At 44.8% G+C, this 23,733-nt stretch overlaps 3 protein-coding genes across 4 annotated transcripts; 2 read left to right on the plus strand and 1 right to left on the minus strand.

Annotated features, from left to right (window-relative positions):
- The first annotated feature begins 169 nt into the window (after positions 1 to 169).
- LOC108932034 (eukaryotic translation initiation factor 4E-binding protein 1-like) lies at positions 170 to 2,019 on the plus strand. The gene is made up of 4 exons (XM_029253255.1): positions 170 to 315; positions 407 to 606; positions 1,201 to 1,392; positions 1,479 to 2,019. The coding sequence occupies exons 2-4, from the start codon at positions 471 to 473 to the stop codon at positions 1,508 to 1,510; spliced, it is 360 nt and encodes a 119-aa protein (XP_029109088.1). The 5' UTR covers positions 170 to 315; positions 407 to 470; the 3' UTR covers positions 1,511 to 2,019.
- A 684-nt stretch (positions 2,020 to 2,703) lies between these two features.
- Positions 2,704 to 5,856, minus strand: LOC108932032 (MOB kinase activator 1A-like). Of its 2 annotated transcripts, XM_018748181.2 has the most exons (6): positions 5,655 to 5,855; positions 4,854 to 5,020; positions 4,491 to 4,584; positions 4,265 to 4,398; positions 4,011 to 4,174; positions 2,706 to 3,906 (listed from the first exon to the last, which is right to left on the minus strand). In XM_018748181.2, exons 1-6 carry the CDS (start codon positions 5,666 to 5,668, stop codon positions 3,829 to 3,831), a joined length of 651 nt encoding a protein of 216 aa, XP_018603697.1. In that variant the 5' UTR covers positions 5,669 to 5,855; the 3' UTR covers positions 2,706 to 3,828. The 2 variants fall into 2 exon arrangements, with proteins under 2 accessions (XP_018603696.1, XP_018603697.1); XM_018748180.2 differs by having other exon boundaries at positions 2,704 to 3,906; positions 4,011 to 4,398; positions 5,655 to 5,856.
- A 4,322-nt stretch (positions 5,857 to 10,178) lies between these two features.
- Positions 10,179 to 13,681, plus strand: LOC108932033 (seminal plasma protein HSP-1-like). Its single transcript, XM_018748183.1, has 8 exons — positions 10,179 to 10,202; positions 11,432 to 11,511; positions 11,897 to 11,920; positions 12,130 to 12,297; positions 12,643 to 12,657; positions 12,955 to 13,098; positions 13,348 to 13,427; positions 13,550 to 13,681. The coding sequence occupies exons 2-7, from the start codon at positions 11,454 to 11,456 to the stop codon at positions 13,380 to 13,382; spliced, it is 444 nt and encodes a 147-aa protein (XP_018603699.1). The 5' UTR covers positions 10,179 to 10,202; positions 11,432 to 11,453; the 3' UTR covers positions 13,383 to 13,427; positions 13,550 to 13,681.
- The last annotated feature ends 10,052 nt before the right edge of the window (positions 13,682 to 23,733 follow it).

A 23,733-nucleotide genomic window follows, 5' to 3' on the forward strand; every position in this document is an offset into this window, starting at 1 on the left:
CTCTAGGACGCGAATTCTGCTCACTACACTGCATGAAACAGACTTCACATCCCAGAAAGCACAGGTTTTTGTGACGTCATCGATATGACCCACCGGAGTGGGGAGTCGCTTCCTGGTGACGGAGCGCCCCGATGTCATCGACACGCGCCGACGGAAAAGGCCGTCGCCGCTCGCCGTCCCGTTTAGGAACCTCTTCCTGGTGCTGTGACGAGTGTGTGCTGTGTGAGTGAGTGAGAGTGTGAGTGAGAGTGTGAGTGTGTGAGAACGCGGTAAACACCGCGGCCTGTTTGGAGTGACTGGACTACCGCTAGTTTAGTAGGTACATTTACTTTGTTTTGCTTTGTAAATACAAGTTGCACAAGGGGCTCAGAGAGCGCGCTGCACTTTCTCACTTCGCGGAACTCAGTCTCAGGAGACGAGGCGGAGACCGAGCCGTGTCGGACCCGTGTCCGGGAACACCACCAGCCATCATGTCGAGCGGCTGCCACAAGAGCACGAGCCGGGCTATCCCGGCCACCCGGCGGGTCATCATCAACGATGCAGCGCACCTGCCTCACGACTACAGCACCACGCCCGGGGGGACCCTCTTCAGCACGACCCCTGGCGGTGAGTGAGTGAGTGAGTGAGTGAGTGGGTGGGGGGGGGAGTTGGGCAGTGTAGCGCGTAGCCCCGCCTTTCTCCATCTCGCTTCTCCAGTGTTTACCGATAGGTGGCAGCAAAGAGCACGCAGACGGGACAGGACCGCCTTCTTTTCACTCGCTTCCACGTTGTTTATGGCTCGCGACCGGTTCCCGCTGGGTGACTTGTGTAAATGGGTACGACGCGAAACGTGTCGGCCGAGCGAATAAGTAAACCTAACGTCAAGTGTCGGTCACTTGATCTGCTGAGGTGTGAAAAATAGTGTAACGCAACATCTGTTCGCTCACAGCGGTCGCCCACGCTGGTACCGGAATAACCTGTAGACAGATCGAGTCACATCTGCATTATTAACCGTTTGTTGACCTCGCACGCGTTAGTGGTGAACGGAGGTGTGGCGGTAGAAAGGAACCGAGTTAGGAAGAGTTTCTGTCAGTCGTTTCTTTAGCCAGCACACACACTGAAATGGAATGCTGCTGGGCGGTTTCACCGCCAGATGCAGATCAATTTCTTGTGATTCTGCGATAACTCCTCTCTCCCGTCCTGTGCAACCCCACCTTGCAGGCACCAGGATCATATATGACCGCAAGTTCCTGCTGGACTGCCGCAGCTCCCCGCTGGCCCAGACGCCGCCCAGCTGCCTCCCGGATATCCCGGGGGTCACCAGTCCCCCCGTGGCCCCAACCGGCAGCAAGAAGGCGGAGCCCGAGCCTGCGGTCAACAACCATGAGAGCCCTCCCGCTGACAAGGGGGCCGGTAAGAGTGGGGCGCCACGGATGCGTGTGGATGGGTCCGTGGGTGCGGGGTATGACAGGGCGTGATGCGCTGCCTGTGCTTCGCAGGGGACGAGGCGCAGTTTGAAATGGACATCTGAGCCCCGTCCACAGCGTACTGCACGTTGATGCCCAGGACCGCCGCTGAGACGACGACGACGAGCGTGGAAGAGGAAGAGCGCTTTGTCTCCACTCACTGCCATCTCGAACCCGCTGCCACACGCAGCGCGAGTCGCGATCCCACCGCCGCAGTGCCATACTTCTCCCCCAGCACCTCTGTAGCTCCCCCAGGTGGTCCCAGAACGGACAAGTTCCCCCAAGGGACTGCACTCCTTCCTGTAGCTTCCCTCTTCCTCCTCATCCTCAGTCCCCAAATTCGCTGTTGAGAAGAAGCTCCTTCCTCTTTCCGTAGGATCCTGCTCCTGTTTTCCTTTTTCCGTGTTTCTTTTGTGCCACGATTCCGTACTCTGAGCAAATTTAAGACCTTATTTCTTGGTGGAGTTCCAGCCAACAGCTGGAGAGCCGAGCCTGTGCCTCATCCTGAAGACACGGGAGCCGGAGGAGATGTCACTCAAATAAAATACAAGTATGGCACGGTCCCGTTGTTGGACAGCTGGCTCTTCGCGCCTTTTATTGCCCACTGTGGCACCAAGCCATGCAAAGACATTCCGTTTCCTTACGACACGCACGGTTGTTACACATTGTCAAAGGTAGCTTCTCGTTTTACTCTCAGCCACGTTTTTTTTGTTAAAATGCCTGTACCGAAACGGGTCTTTGCGTTTACCGAGTGGATAGATGGCAGTAAAGAGCACCCTAACCGTATGAGTGTGGGACCACCTTAATTCCACTCATTCCCAGTGTTTACAGCCCACGTTCCTGAATTTCAGGGATCAATGACAAGGCATCTGGGGGGGCGGTTTGTATAGGTTTTAACATAAGCCAAAATTTAAAAAAAATCCATTATGAAGTATTTTACCTATACCTGCTATTTCTGGAAATCATAACCACAAAATGAAGTGAAACAAAGCTTTACCTATGTTATGACTCAGAAGTTGAGTAAATTATGAACAAAGCAAGATGTGAACAGACCTGTTGTCGTAATTGTCCGTATGAGGAGGAGCCGCTGTATGTACCACACAGGTGTCATTTGTGCGGAAGTGTTACACTGTGCATTCAAGTGCGCAGCAACTTCTTCCAGCAGTTTCCGCGATGGTGTGAAACCCCCAACTGTCTCTCACACACGCTTAGATTCATATTCTTGAGGCACATGAGTGACAGACATAACTTTTAAACAGAAGTTTATTCCTTAAGATTGCAACACTAGAATTACTCATTCTGGAAGTGTCAGAAGTCTATTGACCGCACAAAGAATCCCCAAGTCTGTACCAGAGTTTTACATTTCAAGTGCTCTTTTACTGCTCTGGGTTGAAGTGAAAACAAAGGAAAAAAAGCCTTGTTCCTCCAAATAGCAGAAAACCAGAGCATCTATTGCATGTGGAATTCAGTAGGTTGACTTAGACTGCATTGATAACATGCATAATAACCAGAAACGAGTGCTGAGTGATGCATGGCACGTGAACTCTTAAGGCCGACTTCATCCACTAACATCGCGGTAAGCGCTGCACTGCTGGAGCAGGAATAATGTTGCAGCAATCAGCACAGTTGAGTTCTGCAAATCCACTGAAAAACGTTAACATTTATACATTTTACATTACTGCTGAGCTGCACAGGCCACCATCACAACCAGCACACTGGAATACAACGTACAGATTAAACATTCTTTTTAGCACCTTTTACCAAGGTACTTACCCTGAATTTACACCAGTAAAAATACCCTGCTCTGCAAATGAGTCAAATACTGTAAATTGCTTTGGGTAAAAACAAAAATTAGCAATGAGAACATGGAATTATTTACATCATACTCACTTTGAAAAACATTTTCCCTGAAACATTCTGAAAAGTGGAATTTAAAAATCTTAGAAAAGGGACAGCATAAGATACATGGAAATAGCAGATACAAAACAGCAAAATACAGCGCAAGGGCTCCAGTTGTGTAACAATCCCACTGTGGTCCCATATTCACTTTGACCAGAGGTGAACCGTAAGGCAGAGTGTGACGCAGTCAGGACACAAACGGCGTGCAAGGAAACGACAACGAGCAGGAGGAGCCGCACTACAGACGCAGCGTGACACCGCAAGCAATTTTTCTTCAATATGGTTTCCTCACTGGGAATCGGTGGAAAGCCGAGCAAGAGCACCCCGCTTCCTCACTTCCCATTGCTGCACTCCGCAGAACGGGGGACATAACGACAGCTGCAAATGTGAGAAAAGCAAACACAGTACACCAACATGGGACATGGGGCAAACTGCGGAGGGGGCAGCAAGCGAGGCCTGCGATCAGGTTCAAGGCGCTGTGAGTCTATCGGTCCTTGGAGCCCAGCTTCTCTATGAGGTCCTGCAGGGGGGCGAGTTCACGCCGGTCGATGAGGTTGAACTCCTGAACGAGGACACAAACACACAGGGAGCAGTGAGCTGCTAATGAGAATCAGAATATCTAAGTGTGGACAGTGGGCAGCAAGTAGGCGTGTGTGTGTGTTTCACCTGCACAAAGAAGATGAAGTGCTTGAAAGAGGTGTTAAGATGCGCCTCCTCCTGCAGCTGGATGACGGAGTCAAAGTGCTGATGGTAGATGTGGGCATACACCCGGAAGAGGCGCTTCAGGATCGTCTTAGCCACAGACATGAAGTTCTTTGGGAAAGGGACTCCTGTTGAGTGGGATGCCAGCCGGATATGTAAAATGAGTAATAAATGCGATAAAGGAATCTTGAGGGGTTTTAGCCGCTGGTAAAGCTCACCGATCTTTGAAGGGAAGAGCGTCTCATCGTCTAGCTGGTCCTGAACCCATGTCATCAGGTAGTCGATGTACTTGGGGGCAGAGCATTTGATGGGCTTCTTGATGTTGGTGCCGTCAGCCCAGTGGTACTCGTACCTGTGAGGGAGAGGCAAGATTCTCATTCCTGAATGCTGCCTGGACCGGGGGCCCCTCACGCACACACTCAGCAGTGCCCCCTAAAGACTAACCTGGGCCCTGCAGACATCACAGCGCAGTTGCTCTCGGTGCAGAACTCAGTGATGGTACCGTAAAGCATGTTGATCTGGTTGAAGAAGTCCACAGCTACAAGAGAAACAGCCACAGCTGGAACATGTTTTGGAACGAGAGAAGCACCCAGCCCACTGACAAAGACCCTGGAGTGACCCCTGCCCATTCACTAAGCAAAAAAGAGAGAGCCCAGCTCATTGGCTAAACTGACTGAGCGAGAAGAGAAAAGAGGGAGAAAAAGAGAAAGCCCAGGCCATTGGCAAAGCACACAAGAGAGGGTCCTGCCCATTGGTTAAACAAAAGAGGGCCCAGCCCATTGGCTAAGCCCAGGAGAAGGTGCTCACTGTTGACAGCAATCCACTCGTTGAGGTCCTCGCCTTCAGGCAGCATAACAGCTTGCCGCAGGTTTCCACTGCCCAGTGTGGCCTCAGCATGCTTCAGCAGCTCGTACTGGTGAGAGCCTTCCGGAAGGTTCTTTTTTGGTTTGAAGGTCTTAGATGAGCGGCTTCCACTGGCATGGAAGAAAGAGGTACAAAAAAAAAAAAAAAAAAAAAAAAAAAACCCACTTTCAAATTCAGTCATGCACCAATATAGCAAAGGTACAGTGAATCTCCCTGAAAGATCTGTGTGTTTGCTCTTTATTTGTCTTCTGTAGGAGTGGCTGGAAGGATGTGAACCAGCAAGGCGGTGGTGTCAGACACACATGTTGTGTGTCCATAGTGTGTTTGTGAAGCTTGGTCTGTTTCTTCACGGATCTGCACCTCACTTTGGAGAACAGTGTAAAAATGGCTTTAAAACTTCTATTTGGCTTTAGGGAAACGACACAAGAGAAGAGTTTTCTTTTCAAACTGGTTTATATTGTTTTTAACAGCAATACGTGGTTTAATAAAATACTGCTTCAGAAGTGTTTCATTTCATATTTGAAGAGCGTTGGTTGCCGTCGAGGTGTCTGTCTTCTGAGAGGAAGGAAGACACAAACGAAACGGGCTCTCGTATTTCCGACGTGAGCTTTAAAGTTTAAACAACCGTTGTTTCGTTTTTAAACTTAAAGCGTGTGCTCAAGTGTTTAACGTACTTTTTTTTTAATGAAAACAGGAAGAAGACGCGCGCGCGCACACACACACACGTCTCGCGTCGATACTTACAAAAGGAAACTCATTTTGACAGGGAAAAGTCCTCCGACTCAGATCGGGAGCCGGTTCTCCGCAGAGCGCTCAAAATTATAGCGCAGTTCTGTTTAAAAAAGTTTTAATTATAAGTAAAGCTGACAGGAACTCGTCGCGCCTCGCCGCACTCCGTTTCTGACATGCGCACTGCGAACATCGCGAGCCTCTGGCAGTCCCGTGCGCGCTCCACACGCCGCTTGACTTCCTGTGGGGGAAGAGGCGCGCGGCACGCCGCTCAGAGTGGAGTTTTTTTTTTTTTTTTTTTTCTTTTAATAACAAAAAGTGTAACGGAACTGTAATTCAAGGAAGGTTTTTAAAGCTCTGAACCGCTAGCGCTGGATTGTAGAAATATATAGTATTTTTTCATGACGTTAAATGTGCCGTGTCAATAAAATTAGATACTTGTCAGTTAACGGAGAAAAAGGAATAGAACTGTGTCACACTGAGTGTGTCTGGGACCAGTAATTTCTTTCAGTGATCAACAGCGTGAGGTTTATACACTAAACGAGCACACATTTGCTCTTAAGGCGGGAAGTATAATATTATTGCTTTTGGGTATAAAAGTTTTTTAACATTATTAAATATTTTAAATAAAAATGAGTGACCTAGAGTAATATTTTTGTTTAATATCTGCTCAGTCTCTGTGTCAGTATCTGTTAACATTTACATGGCAGGATTTTTTTAGTGAAATACCTTTAGCTCAAGACAATTGAGCTGGTTGCCTGCTGAAACACCAGTGCAGCCACTTTACCGTGGTTAGAGCGGGTGGATTAAGGGCGCCCTGTTCCACTGCACACCCAAAACAACAAGATGAAAGGTCACGAAGGCTGTGGCACCTTTAGTAGATCATGGTAAAAAGCCATGGTAGCTCTGCCCACAGCATGGTAAAGGCCCTGTTAGAAACTGTAGCAGCTCTAGTCCTTTGTGATGCAGATTGTGGTAGCACTGGTCAAGAGTGGCAAATGCTGTGGTAGGTGTGCTAGAGAGTACTGTGGTACAGTATAAGTAAAACGTGAGCTGCAAGGCAGAGGCAGGTAAACCCTGGACGGGGTGCTGGTCTCAAGAAGTGGTTGCTTTACCAAATGCTAACACCTCCCGTGTGCTTAGGAAGGGTCTGTGCACCCGTACCATAGTAGAAGCTGTAATACAGGTTAATCTCCCTCTGCAGTCTGCCAGTTGCCATCTATGTAAGTACGCTCAGTGTGCATTTATATGCTCTCACTGTTACTGCGGGAACCATGGCTGTAATAGAGGCAAATAGTGGCTGGTGGGGTACACCCTGGATGGCGCAGCAGTCCATCCCAGGGTAGTTGCATATATATATATACACACACACACAGACCGATTCACACACTATGGGAAATTTAGCATCACCAATCCACCTGAACTACATGTCTTTGGACTCTGGCAGAAAACCAGAGCACCCAGAGGAAACCTTTGCAGACAGGGGAAGCCAACACGCAAACTCCATACAGACTGAGTGGGGATTGAGCCCTCGTTCTTTCGTACCACCCAGGTGCCCCAGTACTGCACAGTACAGTACCGTTTGGTTCAGTACAGTTCATAAGGGGACAGTACAATACATTAAGGGTTAAGCCGAGGCCTTGCAGCACTGCAAGAACACTCTAAAGAACACGGCAGACTTTCCTGAACAGTCTCATTGTAGGGGTTCCAGTACAGTTGAGACTGAGCACAGCCGATAGGTAACTTGTTTAAATGAACACAACACACAAAGCACCAGTGCAAATGAGGAAAAGAAAAAAGAATAGGATTTTTTTCTTAAAAAAACAACAACCAGGTGACAGCAATACAATTACTGATTAGTTTATATGAAAATATCAAGGGACTGATTGAATGTAACAGTTTTAACTGTTATCTATTTTTTCTAGTCTTGCACAGCAATAATGTTCTTTTTCACTTCAGTGGGGGAAGCGGATTGTTATAAAGTCTCCAAGGTTTCTTGATAGTGAATTTGCATTTATGGATGTGAACTTTGGCTAATAATACCATTTAAGTGATTCGGGAAAATGGTTTGCTGTCCTCAGCCAAGCAGCACAGATGAATAGATGAGTTGGAAGAAGGCCATATGGATATATGAATGTAGATATGTTAATATTCACACCAGTATCAACTGACAGAAACACCAGCAGTGCTGAGAGAAGGAGAGTGCACTAATGGCCTTATTCATCACTGTAAAGGCCTGTGTGTGAGAGCGCTGAAATGAGGATCGTGACCGCATTGTGAGAGAGAGCCGATCTGAGGAACGTGACCGCACTTGTGAGGCCCTGCGCCATTCAGGACTGCCATGTTTCCCACTGAACTCTGCTCCATTGCAAGCGACGCGCCTCCCGCCACCAAGGCCTCGCCGTCTCACCGCCATATCTTTGTTTGGTCCTGTCGCAGAACAGGTTGACCTGAACGCTGCCCCTCCTCCTTACCACACGCACACACCGCCACACTGTGTTAAAACATGGTGTTCTGTACCTAGAACAGCATCTTGCGCTGGGCTGACGTGTCACAGAGGTCACTAAGGTTGCCAACCCCTGCAGAAGAAAATAAGAGACACTTTTGGCTTCTTTATAGGAAAATAAGGGACAGTATGAAGGACACTTGGAATTTCTTTGTAACTAACGTATATTTGTAAAAAGAAGTCTCTGCTTGACTGAATTAAATTCTAAAATGAATCTGAGACACATTTAATTTGCTTTTACTTCACTGACATACATGTCAGTTGTAAAAAATTCATTAATTTTAATGTCATGCTAAAGTCTCACACACCTTAAACATATATCACTAGAGCATCTGCCTAGGCGATTTATAGCACTTGTTGAGCAACTGATGAGAAACAGACTCTCAGTCCTTTTGAGTGATTTTTTTTTTTTTTTTAAATTTTTTTTTTTAACTTTAATGAACAGACACAAGGGGGGTGCGGTGGCGCAGTGGGTTGGACCACAGTCCTGCTCTCAGACGGGTCTGGGGTTCGAGTCCCGCTTGGGGTGCCTTGCGACAGACTGGCGTCCCGTCCTGGGTGTGTCCCCTCCCCCTCCGGCCTTACGCCCTGTGTTACCGGGTAGGCTCCGGTTCCCCGCGACCCCGTATGAGACAAGCGGTTCTGAAAATGTGTGTGTGTGTGTGTGAACAGACACAAATTCAAAAAAAGTGAAAGCTTAACTTATCTTTAAGCACAGCAACTGATTGAAAGTAGACTGCATTTCACACATTTTTCTGAATGGCACAAACAAAAGTGCAAATAAAAAAAGTCCCTTCTTTCCTTCTTTTTACATCCTCCTTATTTTTTCCATGAGTACTTCTTCTCACTTCTCGCAGCAGCAAGAATTTCTTTGTCCTGAAGTTCAATTTTGTAAAATTCATTACATGGTTTATTAAAGTTCAGGTTCACAAGCAGCTCACTTTACATGAGTTCCGAGAGTCACTCCACTTGTTTTTTATTACGGAGAATATCCTCTCCACGTAGCCTCTCTTACAAAGTTTACAGTTCACCACGAACTAGTTCTCCCTGACTTTTCTAAGCCATTGGTTTTCCTCCGCCCATTCTTTTTGTACTTCTGTAATCGTTTTCGTTTACGAGGTGGACTATTAGTAGCCATGATGACATCTAGTCTAGTTAGTAGCTACCTGCCTCGACCCCCCCCCCCCCCCCCCAATGCCAAATGTTGCATCCAGGTAACGTAGCAACGCCCAGTGACAGTCGGACTCAGACATGCAACACAGCTCTGTTTTACATCCATTTTTATGGTTGTTTTCCTAATCTTTTAACACTTTTATGCAAACTGCAAAATTTATGCGTGCAATAAACAGATGTAAAAAATCTCTCTCACACACACACACACACACACACACACACACACACACACTGGCCGAAGCGGCTTGTCCCGAGCAGGGTCGCGGCAAGCCGGTGCCTAACCCAGTGCCTAACCCGGCAACACAGGGCACAGGGCTGGGTGACACATCCAGAGCGGGGTGCCAGTCTGTCACAGGGCACCCCAAGCAGGGCTTGAACCCCAGACCTGCCAGAAAGCAGGACCCAGCCAAGCCCACTGTGCCACCATGCCCCCCTTATGTAATAAATAATATATGTAATAAATACTTCTAAATGTATCTGGGTGTGAAAGGTTAAAATACGGGACAAACTGTGTTCTGTATGGTTTTAATATGGAACTCAACTCTTATCCCTTAAATACAGAATGATTCCGTATTATACGGGACGGTTGGCAACCCTAGAGGTCACAGTGAGCGAACCAGTGGTGACCGATCCCAGAGGATCAGTGACATAAAACACAGCTGTGTGTGTGTGTGTGTGTGTGTGTGTGTGTGTGTGTGTGTGTGTCAGATAAGACAAGAGTCCTGGCTGTAGAACACACTCAGTTTGTTGCTGTGAGGAACAAAGTGGTGACGCCACAGCAGATACGCAGTGCTTCTCGCAGCCCTCCCTCCACCTATAAAAGTAACGGGACTGGACAGGAAGTGCGCGGCAAGGGACAAGAGGCACCAGCGGCTCTGGACAAGGTGAGTGTTGCCGACTACAAGATGAGTGTATGTTCACCGCTGGGTACAGTGCAGTACAGTGTGGGGTCTTTGTGCAGGGGGATGCTACGAAAGCAGAAGGGTTCTCTGGCATACCGTGTAGTACCATGTGATACCATGTAATACCCTGAGCAAGTGGGGAGGTATCAGCATAGTCATGGAATTGACACAAAATTTTCCTGTTAAATATAGTAAAAATATTAATTTAAAAATTGCTCAGTCATCTGTGCACAGTTGATTAATTTATAAACAGGTTAGATGAGCACCTTTTAACTTAAATATTAGGGCACGCTCATGTTTTTTACACATTTGGCAGTGCAGGGTCACGGCAACATACAGGTAGAATCGGCAACAGAAAATATGTGCTCGGACACGGAGCGAGGGCGCAATGTCAAAGGTTACAGTAAATCAGAGGTGTGATCATGTAGCACTTTCTAGTAACTGCCAGAAGGTGTTGCTAAAAACTTAAAAATAACATTTGAACCTCAGTTCAAGGCTGAATGAGGAAAGTGACTAAATTTTATTCTTATTGTCTTTAGGCCAGGGAAACATACACAGGACTGTTACAGAGAGCGCTCACTACTGCTGCAGTACCACACACACTGTCTGAAGCTGTTTGTCCCAAGCGGGGTCACAGCAAACCGGAGCCTAACCCGACAACATAGGGCGCAGGGTCGAGGGGGGAGGGGACGCCCCGGACGGGACGCCAGTCTGTCTCAAGGCACCCCAAGCAGGACTTGAACCCCAGACCTGCCACAGAGCGAGACCCAGCCAAGCGCACTGCATCTCTCTCTCTCTCTCTCACACACACACACACACACACACACACACACACACACACACACACACACTGTATATACATACACTGTATATACTCTATTATACTTTATATACCCTACACATGTATACAGTATATAAAGTGAAGGAATGCAGTGTGTGTAGTATTGGGGGTGTCCATTCTTGACTGCAACATCTGCTCCTGGTTCGAGGACAAGAGCACCTGGACAGAGCTGCCCCGTAGACAGAAATGAAGTGAAACTCAGGGATATATTTGTGTCCCTGGATCTTTCAGTGCGTGTGAGAATAATTAATAGTGTCACAGCCATTTCCATTCTGTATTTCAGTTATTGAGCCTATTTATCACTGTGAAACATTCAGGTGATTAGTTGGATGATATTGGGGAATCACTGTCATTGTTTCTTGATGCAAAGATTCCTGACCCAGGGGACAAAAATGCTGCAACTGGCTGTTATTTTCCTTCTCGCACCTGCGATCGGAGGACAGGTAATAGGTAGGTCACGTTCTTTGCTGCACCACTGCACTGATGTTTCGCTTTGCTCCAGTCCCTGACAACACGAGTGGCGTGTGCCGCTGTTCTGACAATAGTTTTATCACCGTTAGGGCTGTGTGGTGTCTGTGAGTATCATATTTGTACTGTATGTTGCAGAGAAAATCCAGCCAGCTGGGGGGTATGAGCCTGAGCATATACATCAACATGCCACATACAGCAGCTACATGTGCCCAGCACTCACGCACATAAGAACCTGTTAGAGAAACCGTGCTGAGGCTCATTCTTTGAGAGACACCAACGTGATTCTGCTTTTCAGGGTCTTCTTTGAAAGTGTGCTTGGGTTTCTTTGTGTATTGGCTCAAAAATTTGTATTTCTTTTCTGCAGCCTCCTGGCAGACAAAGGTCAAAGGTAAGAACGTGTGCTGTTTTGTGTTCACTGGGAAGCTCCATCCATCCATCCATCCATCTATCCATCTATCCATCCATCCATCTCTGCTCTTTGACTAACTGCTGGTTCACCACGTGTAAATGGCCTTCAGCTCAGTCCTCTGTTTTTCTGCCAGTCCTTTTTGTTTTGTTTTTAACTAAAGATTCCGTCATGAATGTTTATTTCAACAGTGCAGGACATCTCTCCGGATTACTGTGTTTTCCCCTTCAAGTACAAGGATCACTGGTACTATTCGTGCACGTCTGTGGACTCTAAGCACAAGCGCTTGTGGTGTTCGCTGACCACTGACTTTGACAAGGATCATCTGTGGGGCTACTGCCTGGGCAATGTCAATTTCTGTAAGTGTCATTGTCACCCATTGAATCAGTACCATGGTAAATGTTTCACTCAGGTGAATGTGTCCATTTGCTGCATAGATCTCAGGTCACAATCATCCGAAGTGTCCCATTTGACCTGTTCACAAAGCATGGTGTTTTACTATAATAACTGAGGTTCAGTGCCTTGGTAAGGGGTGTCACAGGTAAGCGAGTGGTTTCATGAGCTTTACACACCTGGGCCAGAACACCTGCACATAGCATTGCAGCCTGCTTTGCTTCTCATGTGCTCTGCTTTGTTACTGTGGATGCTCTTGTGTTGTGGTATGTAACCATGACGATGATGCTTATCCCGTGTTATTGTTTTAGGGGTCACGACGACTGGTAAGTTGTTCACTGAGGACTGATCTCAAGCTGAGCCTTTCTCACACATTTCATTTCTGTGTACAGCAGTTTATTCACAAACACTGAAACTTGTTGACTAATCATGGAAGCACTTCTGATACGGTCTAACTCCAAAGGGAAACCCAGTCCATAAAACGTAACGTTTTTTCAATTGGCTTTTACACTTGATTTTACATAACAACATATGTTTCCAAAATTTAAGATCACAAATTAATTCAGTTTCATTAAAAAGCTCCGCTGTACTGTTTTCTTTCGTAATCCTTCTCTGTCTGGCAGAGTCTTCGTGTGTCTTCCCCTTTATTGCGGGGGGTAAAACATATAATCACTGCACTACGGATTACTGGTTCCCTGGGATTTCCTGGTGCTCCACTACAGCCAACTATGATGGGGACAAAAAATGGGTGTACTGTCCCTCCTCAGGTACTGTTCTGTACTGCAATTTGGCTCCCTGGGGTTTATTTTTCCTCCTGAACATGGTTGAGTTTTTTGTTTTCCTCTCCTCAGCTGCCTTGCTTGCCCAACTGAGCTACATACATCTGCCCTGTTTATGTCAGTTATTCAGTATCTATTATGTACATAAACATATGTATGAAAATGAAAAAATTATTTAAAAAGTATTAAAAACTGAAATAAGCTGAGCTGCTGTTTAAGACTTGACCCTTTTTGCAGGGGTCCAAGTGTCAAGCATCAGGACTGGCAGATGAGCCCCATTCTACAGCTGCCAAGAAGGCAGTTCCCATACATGGACCGTATGTTTACTTTCCTAAACTGTAACTACAGCTCTGTTAATATGATGAGAGGGAAGCTGGGTAACGGTAATGGAGAAGAGCTTTTCTCAGAGCCCCTTTCTTCTTTTCTCTTCTCTTCACAGATGGGCCCTGAAGATGGATGGGCGGAAGCTTTGCTTTTTTTCACTGGGCATTCCTGAAGACGAGTGATCATCGATTTCATTGATTAAACATAAGCTCAGCTAACTTGATACTGCTTGCAATCAATAAAACACACATGAGCATTTCATCATAGACTGTGTGTAACAGTGGTGGGTACAGTAAAGGAACTACCCTGTGAATGAATACAGTATGGGAATTCAGTTCAACGTGTTAAAGCTGACAAATGAAAAAAAAATCACACACACATTTCAGAACCGCTTGTCCCATACAGGGTCACGGGGAACCGGAGCCTACCCGGCAACACAGGGCGCAAGGCCGGAGGGGGAGGGGACACACCCAGGACGGAACGCCAGTCCATCGCAAGGCACCCCAAGCAGGACTCGAACCCCAGACCCACCGGAGAGCAGGACCGTGGTCCAACCCACTGCGCCACCGCACCCCCTGAAAAAAAAATCAATGAATTAAATTCTGAAATGAATTCAGACTGTGCTAAAAAGTCATTCACTTCAGTGGAGTTTAAAGCATAAGTTTGGTTCATTTCCCGGAGTTGTTCCAAAAGGAAGTAGCTACTGTACTGTTATTACATTTATTTATTTAGCAGACTCTTTCTGCAAAGCAACTTACAATGGACACTATGTAGTGTTACCAGCCCACACACCTCATTTACCAAGGTGACTTACACTGCTAGATACACTACTTATACTGGGTCACTAATCCATACATCAGTAAAGCACACTCTCTCTGTGTCATTCACACACTATGGGTGAACCTGAACAGCATGCCTTTGAACTGTGGGAGAAAACCCACACAGATATGGGGAGAACATACAAACTCCACACAGACTGAGCAGGGATTGAACCCACATCCTCTTACACCACCTAGGTGTTGTGAGACAGCAGCACTGCTCACTGTGCCACCATGCTGCCAGTGTTTGTCTTATGATTTCTGTGCAGCTCTGTATTTAGCAGACACATTCACCCGAAGGTGCTTCAGTTTCTGTGGGATGCAATAAGAGTGGAAGGAGAATAAAGGATGCTGTATGTGGGCATCACCCCAGCACTATGTCACAGAAAACAGAGTGAAACACCGAACATCCACTGTACATACACAGGGTGTTCAGATGATACTCGTTCTTACCAAAGACATCGTGAAACAAGGTTTCCAGCTTTCCTCTCCCCTGTTGGCTGCAGTCACACTGGGACAAGAGCTTAGTGTGGACATCCCAGCCCTGCTAAACAGCAGCTCTTACAGTATTTACCACAACACTGGTGGGCCGCTGTACTGGTACAGCATTCTCACAGGAGGCATCCACAAAGACCGGATATTCACCGACAGTTTGGGCCGGAGTCACAGACTCTGTAATAACACACTGAACTTTAACGGAGGGTCACCATGATCTGCAGTCTATCCTGGGAGCACAGTGTGGCAACACATTCTCAGGGAAGCTGCTTCATTCAGGGGCAGATTTTTAGTTTTCTTCAGAGTCACATGATATCTCTAGGGTATTAGGTGAGGACAGCAAACTGCAGCCCAACTCACCACACTTATACTTGAGAGCCATTGCAGCCCGGGTTCAAGCTGTATCTGTACCACCTGTGGGAAGAGAGCCCCTAGCGGCTGGCGCTTGGAGTGATGCCTGAGGGCATGGACAGGCTGCCACACAAGGATACACACACACACGCACACTACAGGCAACCTGGAGTCACCTATTCGATGAAACACATTTCTCTGGTCTGTGGAAACCCACACTGACATGGGCAGAACTTTTTTTAAAGTGAATGAACAGCTGAAGATCTCATAATACCAGAACATTAACACCGAACAACCAAACTAATGGGGGGAAGTGTGCAAAAAAAATTAAGCAAAAGAAAATAATAAATTAATAAATTAAAACAAAACAAATTACAAGTCATTCCAGTGACGTTGCATATTATATAAAACCTTGAACATTTTATAGTAATTCAGTGTCTTAACAGCCTTCTTGTTAGTTTACTTTCTAATTGGCTTCATGTGCTGTTCACATTCATTAAGAAAAACAAAGACAGGGTTTGTTTTTTTTTGCAAATTTGGAGCTATGTATATAATACTTGGCTGAATTAATTATTAAATCCAGTACTCTGGGTGTCACAGTGAATAGCACTGCCACCTCACTGCGCATGAGTGGCCCTCACACAGTCTAAAGACATGCAGTTCAGCTGAATCGGTGTGTGTGTGTGTGTGTGTGTGTGTGTGTGTGTGTGTGTGTGTGTGTGTGTGTGTGTGTGTGTGGCTACCATGTGATGGACTACCATCCTGTTTAGGGTGTACCCCCCTCAGCTTTGTGCCCAGTGCTTCTGGAATAGGCTCCACTTCAGCACTACAATCAAGATAAACAGTTATTGAAACTGGATGGATGGATAAAGCATGATTGTTTCTGCTATAATTTAACAACATTTATTCATAGAACAAAGCAAAATTCTAATACAATTTATCAGTAATGAAAGAAGTAATCTTGCCATAGCTTTTTAAAAAGGTGTGGGGGGGCATAATCTCTGGGTGCATGGTTCCTAAACCAGTTCTGAACAATTAGCATCTACACTGTATTTGTTTTTCTCTGAAAATGCTTTACAGGGTAGAATATGTGTATAATCTTAAAGGAGATTTCCCTTATGTTGTTTGCTGAAAAGTATCTGTGAGTGTTCGTATTTGCTCAATGTACCCACTCTGTCTGTGGGTTCTTCTGACCCCACTACATTCTGAAGTCCCCCACCAACCCGCTGCTCGGTCTTCAGCACATCCCTCCTGGTGTGACTGTATTGTGGTAGTACTCCAGGTGACGCTATGTCACATTGTAAGGACTGAATGATTGACTCCTGTCACACCCTGAATTCAGCAGCTCGACATGGCTGATTTCCCATGAATATTTTTACTGGAACGTGCTTATCAAACAGAAAAGTTAAGAAATGAAAGGAAGGGTGTGTTTGTATTGAATAAGGGCTGGGCCGCCGATTCCAGAAAGCACTGACGCATGAAGGGCAAACGGCACTTGGCTTCAGCGTATTTATCATGAACTGTGATTGACTGCTGCTCAGTCACGGGGCGGCAGTGGAGAGGGTGAGCAGTTTTAAGTAGCTGGGGTCAACATCGCCAAGGACTTATCCTGGGCCCACCACACCCACACCGTGGTCAAAACAGCACGGAACCACCTCTTCTTTTTCCGTAGGCTGAAGAAGTAGACATGCCATCCCATGTCCAGGTTAATTTCTACAAGTGCACAATTGAGAGCATTCTGACTGGCTGGATCACTGCCTGGTATAGAAGCTGCTCAGCCGAGCATCGTAAAAAACTGCAGAGGGTGGTGAAGTCAGCACAGCTCATCACTGGCCGTGAGCTTCCACATGTCCAGGACATCTGCGCAGCCAGATGCCTTGAGAAGGCCAGGGCTATCCTCAAGGACCCCAGTCATCCTGATTACACAGTATTTTCTCTCCTGCTGTCTGGGAAACATTTCCAATGTGTCCAGTCAAAATCAAACAGACTGTGGGATACAATGGCTTGTGTCTCCAGGCTGTCAGAGTCTTGAACAGTCAGTCAAGCAGCATCCAAATTCAGCAGCTCACCTGGTTTTTGATAAATAGTTTCACTTATTAGTTATTATTTTTGCCCAATTCCTGTTGTGTTGTGTTTAGCATATGTTTTTAACTTATTACTTATTATAATCTTAATGTATGTTGTTAGCCCTCCTCCCCAAGCTTGCAGAAAAGACATTTTATCGCCAGCAACCACTGCTGTATGCTGCATTGTTGTGCATTTGATAAATAAACCCTTGATTACACACACACTTTCTGAACCACTGTCCCATACAGGGTGGCAGAGAACCAGAGCCTAACCCAGCAACTGAGGGCCTAAGGCCAGAGGGGACACACCCAGGACAGGACACCAGTCTGTCACAAGTCACCCCAAGCAGGACTTGAATTCCAAACCCAGTGGGAAGCAGGACCCGGTACAACCCACTGCACCACCATGCCCCCACCCTTGATTACACACACACACACACACACACACACACACACACACACACACACACACACACACCTTCTGAACCACTTGTCCCATAGAGGGTTGGAAGGAACCGGAGCCTAACCCAGCAACTGAGGGCGTAAGGCTGGAGGGGGAGGGGACACACCCAGGATGGGACACCAGTCTGTCGCAAGGCACCCCAAGCAGGACTCTAACCCCAGACCCACCGGAGAGCAGGACCCGGTCCAACCTACTGCGCCACCATGCCCCCACCCTTGATTATGTTTACATTTATTTATTTAGCAGATGCTTTTCTTCAAAGCAACTTCCAGTGAACTGTGTGTGATGTTTGATTGATTTGATTGACTGTAGTTGCTTTTTTGTATTATTTACATCACAGGACACAAATCATAAGGTAGCAATGTTCAAGTGAATTAACACAAGTTATTATTATTAGTGCTTATTATTATTGTTATTATTTGTGCTTAGGGAACACCTTGGTGATCTTAAGATGCCTTGGACAAAGGTGCCAGCCAAGTAAGAACAAGAATACGAGTAATCACGGCAATTTCAGAGAATGAACAAAGTCCCTCTGCGGCTGGTGCTTCTATCCTCCCTCAGTAAACCAGATACATCTCCAGTTTGAGTTGGTTCGGCAGATGTTCGACACATGATTAGAATCCTGGTAAACCAGGTACGTCATACAGAGCTGTATGTCTTAGGTCAACAGCACTGTGCACACCAGTGCCATACGTTCTGACAAAATTCAGAGTATGACTGTGATGTGAAGGGATTGTAATATTTTGGGCAAAACCGACAGAACACATAGAAAAGCAGAGTTTGGACTATTGCTCTCATGGCTCTTTGTTATGTACAGTCATGCTGAGTGTAAACTTACGGGAAGTTACTTCTGTGCTCATTGTGATTGCTTTGATAACTGACAAGTGTGATAAGTTTTCTTGAGAAACTAATCAAAAATTTCTAGATATAATCTTAGTGTACAATAGACTGAGGTTTACTCAAGTCTATCAGCATACATAGGTACAATATAAAGGTCCGGGCAACTTGGCTCATCACAGATTTCTGCATCCTGTCTGGTCGGATTTAGAAGAACCAAGAACCTCCTCTCGAGCGTCTGGTGAAGGTAAGTGTTGAACTGAAGCATGCTGCACAGGTAGAGATGTGTAGATTTACTGAGACTCCCTGAATGAGACCCAAGTCCTATAAATGTATGTGGTCTGGGTGTGATGTACAGGTGGTCTAGTGGTTTGATGGTTTGAGGTTTGAATCCCATCTCCTGCTGTAGTACCCCTAATCAAGGTACTTACCATGGACCTACACAGTACAAATTACCATGCTCTTTAAATAAATAAATCAGTGCAGGAGGTTTAAATTTGGAAAAAAAAAATGTCAGTTATAAAGAAATAATTGATTAATGATTAATTATCACTGTTCAGAATTCTAAAACTCATTTGGTTGATTGTACTGATGTATTATAACTGGAAATAACTGAAGAAGTTTAGCTGAATGACCTCCTCTTTACTGGTATTTAGGGGTTTCGACAGGTATTTATGGGTGTTTCCAGGCATCTCTGTAAAGTGTGTGTGTTAGGGTTTCAATAAAATTTTGGTAACACCGACAATAATTAATTATACCATACTATTTTGTATTTTACATACCTTCTGTGAACTTATTTACTATTTTGTAACAAACCATGCACTCAGGTCCCAAACTGTGTGTGAGTGTAAAACACTTTCATGATGTTTGGGGATCATTCTTTTTTTGAGGAGGGCCTCCTGACCCGGGAGTAAAAATGCTGCAAGTGGCTGTTATTTTCTTTCTCGTACCTGCCATCAGTGGACAGGTGATCGGTACGTCATGTTTTTATGATTTACTTTCAACAACTACATTTCTATTTATTCCTTTGTTTGAATCAATATATGTGCAAAGATGTCTATAGAAAGACTTACAGGCCGAAAAGCTGATGCAAAAACAGTTTGAAACAATCAGTTTCAGTTCTCTTATATAGCGCCATTGCCTGTTCCCACAATAATGAATTTTGTTTTTTTAGCCTCGTGGAAGACACAGGCTGCAGGTAAGAATGTACATTTTGTGTGTGCTCAATTCATTTTTCAAGAGCTGAGAATTCAACAATTCTCTGCTTTCTTCATAACTCACTTGTAGTGTTATGTAGCAAAACATTGGCATTTTTTATATTTTTATATTCTGTAATATATACAAGTTGGTGTGCTGTTTATATTTCTGCAGAGCAGGAGATCTCTCCAGATTACTGCGTGTTCCCATTTAAATACAATGGACAGCTGTACCATTCGTGCACTTCAGTGAATTCCAAGCACGAGCGGCTGTGGTGTTCTCTGACCTCTGACTTTGACCAGGATCATCTGTGGGGCTATTGCCTGGGGAATCTGAATTACTGTGAGTACAGTGTTTGTTCATTAGCCTCCCTAGCACTGAGTATCACGGGCATTTAACTACAAGCAATGACATCAGTTATATCAGTATCACTCTATAATACACTGATGCCATATAATCTAAATAAATAAAGAATTAGACCAAAAGCACAGATGACATTGGTATGTGTTTAAATAAACATAATTTATACCTAATTAAGTCGTGCTAAGGCTACACAATGAATGAACAAGTCATGTTCCTTTTCAAAGGGTGTTGGATGAGAGGGCATTTAAAACTCAAAAGGTTCACATTTGTTTATATAAAGAACAACTGGGTCAGACTATGACCTCACTAGATGTCACTATAACACCATATTTTAAGATATTCTCTTTTTTGTGATTAAATTATGTTTTAAGTTCTTAACTCTATTATCTTGATTCTGATTTCATGTTTTTCTTGTTTCAGGGACCATTTTGTCTGGTAAGTTTTCCCATGATGACTGGTCTCAAGCTCAACATTTCAGAGCTTTCATTTGGATGCAGTTTATTCATAAAATTTTGCATTTAGACCAATAATCTTGACTGAGATATTCTTTAAATACATTTACCTGACAGGCAGTGTAGTAGTTGGAGCCATTACACTGAATGACCTAAGTGTTAGATAAATGAATAAATAAAGATAATAATTTGAACCCTATCCAATAAACAAAAGTGCAACAACAATGTTGTCATGCATTCTTTCCCAAGTCACACTTGATTTTATATAATTCCAGATGAAATACTAGTAAAAGTATTCTTTGCACTTGGACTTTTTATAGTTTTGTTTTACAACATTGAATCAGAATAGAGCTTATTAGGCTTTTTTGACAGCGATAAACAGAAACATGTAACAACACATTTCTGCAAATCAAATTTGAATCAATTACAAATATAACACAAAATAATCATGCACATAAGTATTCACACTTCAAGCTGATGTTTTGTACAGCCATCTTTGGCAGCAATTACAGCCTGTGGTCTCTTTGGATCAATGGGTATCAGCTTCACACATCTTGCCACTGCAATTGTTGCACCGTGATCTTTGCAAAACTACTCAAGTTTTGTCAAACTGATGAGGATTGTGAGGGAATTGCAGTTTTCAAGTCCAACTGCAAATTCTCAATTGGATTGATGTCCTAACTGCTCTCTGACTTGGACACTTCAGGACATTAATATTTTTTTAAGCCATTCCTTTGTAGTTTTCACTTTGTGTTTTGAGATTGTTGTCTTTCTGGAAAAAAGTCATTCTTATCTTGAGTCTCAGTTCTTTAGCAGCCTGCATCAGGTTTTGTCCAGGATTTCCCTGCACTCACACACACATTTTCAGAACCGCTTGTCCCATACGGGGTCGCGGGGAACCAGAGCCTACCCGGTAACACAGGGCATAAGGCCGGAGGGGGAGGGGACACACCCAGGACGGGACGCCAGTCCACCGCAAGGCACCCCAAGCGGGACTCGAACCCCAAACCCACCAGAGAGCAGGACTGTGGTCCAACCCACTGCACCACTGCACCCCCCTTCCCTGCACTCTTCTACATTCATTTTATCCAATTTTTCAGCAAGCTTTCTAAGGCCAGCTGTACTTTCCCCACAGCATGATGCTCCTACCACCATGCTTCACAGTAGGGAAAGTATGCTTCTGGTTTTGCCTTATGCCAAACAGAGTGTTTAGTTTGGTTACCAAAAAAGCTCAATTTTGATCTCTTCAGACCACAGAACCTTCTTCTACCTTTTTCCTACAGTGTCTCATATGCCTCCTGGTGAGCAGTTGTCAAAATGTCAGATGACTCTTGTTAGCAATGCCTTTCTTTCTGTCACTCACCTATATAGCTGAGACTGCTGAATCACGTAGGCAACTATTTCAGTAAGCACAGTCTCTCCCATCTCAGCCACAGAAGACTCTAATTGCTGCAGAGTTAATGTAGTTCCTTTGGTGGCCTCCCTGTCCGGAGTCCTTTGTGCCTAAGCACTTAATTTGTGAGGACAGCCTGCTCTGTATAGAGTTAACATGACATCTAGTAAAATTCCGTGCATTTTACATTGTCTTATATTCTTCCCGTGATTGGCACTTTTCAAGAACCTTGTCACAGATTTGCTAATAATGTTCCTTTGTCATTGTGACATAATTTGTTAGGAAATTGATTAACAAACACTTGGATCTTAACTGAACACTGATGATCTTGTTCAACTTAAGTGACTTCTAAAAATATTGTTACACCACATCTGAACGCTATGGTAAGGTAGTTAATATTTATGCACTCAGTCATTTTGTGCTTTTTATCTGTAATTCATTAAAAACTGATTTCTAGAAATATTTGGTGTTATGAGAGCTAAACATGAAATGTAACATTTTTCTGCTAATCATTGTCAAAGAAGCTTAACTAAATCCATTATGATTCAATGTTGTAAGAAATGAAACATTAGAAAGTCCAAAGAGGTGAATATTTTAAAAATCCTGCATTTCCAGAGTTGAGGTGACAGCCAGTACAGTAATTACAGTTTAATAATCACTTCCATTAAATTCCTATTCTACAGTCTTTTGTCTTTGTGCTCCAGTCTCTATATTTAATAAAAGAAGTGTGTGTGTGTGATGTGTTCTCATGTATAATCCTTCTTTGTCTGACAGAACCTTCATGCATCTTCCCCTTTACTGCAAACGGTAAAACGTATGAACACTGTACCACGGATTACTGGTTTCCTGGGATTCCCTGGTGTGCTACTACACCAGACTATAATAAGGATCAGAAATGGGTGTACTGCCCTTCCTCAGGTATTGTACTATATGAATGAATGAATGAATGAATGAATGAATGAATGAATGAATGAGCTTTATTGTCAAGTATGTTTACACACACAAGGAATTCCTCTTGGTGACAGGAACTTCCACAGCACAGACAGAATGACAGTGACAAGACACAGATAATAAAAAGTAGAGTGGGCTAATAAAAGATAAAAAAAATATATAGAGTATAAAGTACACAATATGCAAATGGACACTAGACATAATATGTTTGTACAGGTATGTTATATACAATGCAAGGGAAAGTAAATAAGAGATATGATGTGAAAAATAAATATAAATAGCATTGTTTATTGCACCAGTTTACTCCCTAGGAGGCATTTAGCTGTTCATGCGGTAGATGGCCTGAGGAAAGAAACTTTTCTTGTGCCTGGTTGTCCTGGTGCTCAGTGCTCTGTAGTGCCGGCCAGACGGCAAAAGTTCAAAGAGAAAGCGGCCTGGGTGCGAAGGGTCTAGGATGATTTTGCCAGCCCTTTTACTCACTCTGGACAAGTACAGTTCTTGGAGAGTGGGGAGGGGGGGTGTGCTGATGATTCCTCCAGCAGTCTGGACTATCTGCTGTAATCTTATGAGGTCTGATTTTGTAGCTGAGCAGAACCAGACAGTTATAGAGGTGCAGAGGACAGACTGGATGACTTTGATCATGTACTGTGCAGTGCTGTCGCTCAGGGACTATGCTGTACAGTACTGTACTGCCCCTCCTCAGATAGTGTATTCTTCCTTCAGGAGCAGTATGTACCATCTTGACACTAATACAGGAAACTCAGCATAGGCAAAAATCATGGGTGGCACAGTGGCACAGTGAGTAGCGCTGCTGTCTCACAGCACCTGGGTGGTGTGAGAGAATGTGGGTTTGATCCCTGCTCAGTCTGTGTAGAGTTTGCATGTTGTCTGTGTGGGTTTCCTCCCACAGTTC

The sequence above is a fragment of the Scleropages formosus genome, chromosome 6 (genome assembly GCF_900964775.1).
Source record: "Scleropages formosus chromosome 6, fSclFor1.1, whole genome shotgun sequence".
Lineage (NCBI taxonomy): Eukaryota > Metazoa > Chordata > Actinopteri > Osteoglossiformes > Osteoglossidae > Scleropages > Scleropages formosus.

What these genes read in the sequence shown, in the direction of transcription:
- LOC108932032 (XM_018748180.2), bottom strand. An exon ending in GTGATGTCTGCAGGGCCCAG is followed by an intron (nt 4,399 to 4,490) that starts GTTAGTCTTTAG and finishes TCTCCCTCACAG; the next exon opens with GTACGAGTACCACTGGGCTG. An exon ending in ACTTCATCTTCTTTGTGCAG is followed by an intron (nt 3,907 to 4,010) that starts GTGAAACACACA and finishes GTCCTCGTTCAG; the next exon opens with GAGTTCAACCTCATCGACCG.
- LOC108932033 (XM_018748183.1), top strand. Translation starts at nt 11,454, where the DNA reads ATGCTGCAACTGGCTGTTATTTTCCTTCTCGCACCTGCGATCGGAGGA. An exon ending in CTGGCAGACAAAGGTCAAAG is followed by an intron (nt 11,921 to 12,129) that starts GTAAGAACGTGT and finishes TTATTTCAACAG; the next exon opens with TGCAGGACATCTCTCCGGAT. An exon ending in GGTGTACTGTCCCTCCTCAG is followed by an intron (nt 13,099 to 13,347) that starts GTACTGTTCTGT and finishes CCCTTTTTGCAG; the next exon opens with GGGTCCAAGTGTCAAGCATC.
- LOC108932034 (XM_029253255.1), top strand. Translation starts at nt 471, where the DNA reads ATGTCGAGCGGCTGCCACAAGAGCACGAGCCGGGCTATCCCGGCCACC. An exon ending in CTTCAGCACGACCCCTGGCG is followed by an intron (nt 607 to 1,200) that starts GTGAGTGAGTGA and finishes CCCACCTTGCAG; the next exon opens with GCACCAGGATCATATATGAC. An exon ending in TCCCGCTGACAAGGGGGCCG is followed by an intron (nt 1,393 to 1,478) that starts GTAAGAGTGGGG and finishes TGTGCTTCGCAG; the next exon opens with GGGACGAGGCGCAGTTTGAA.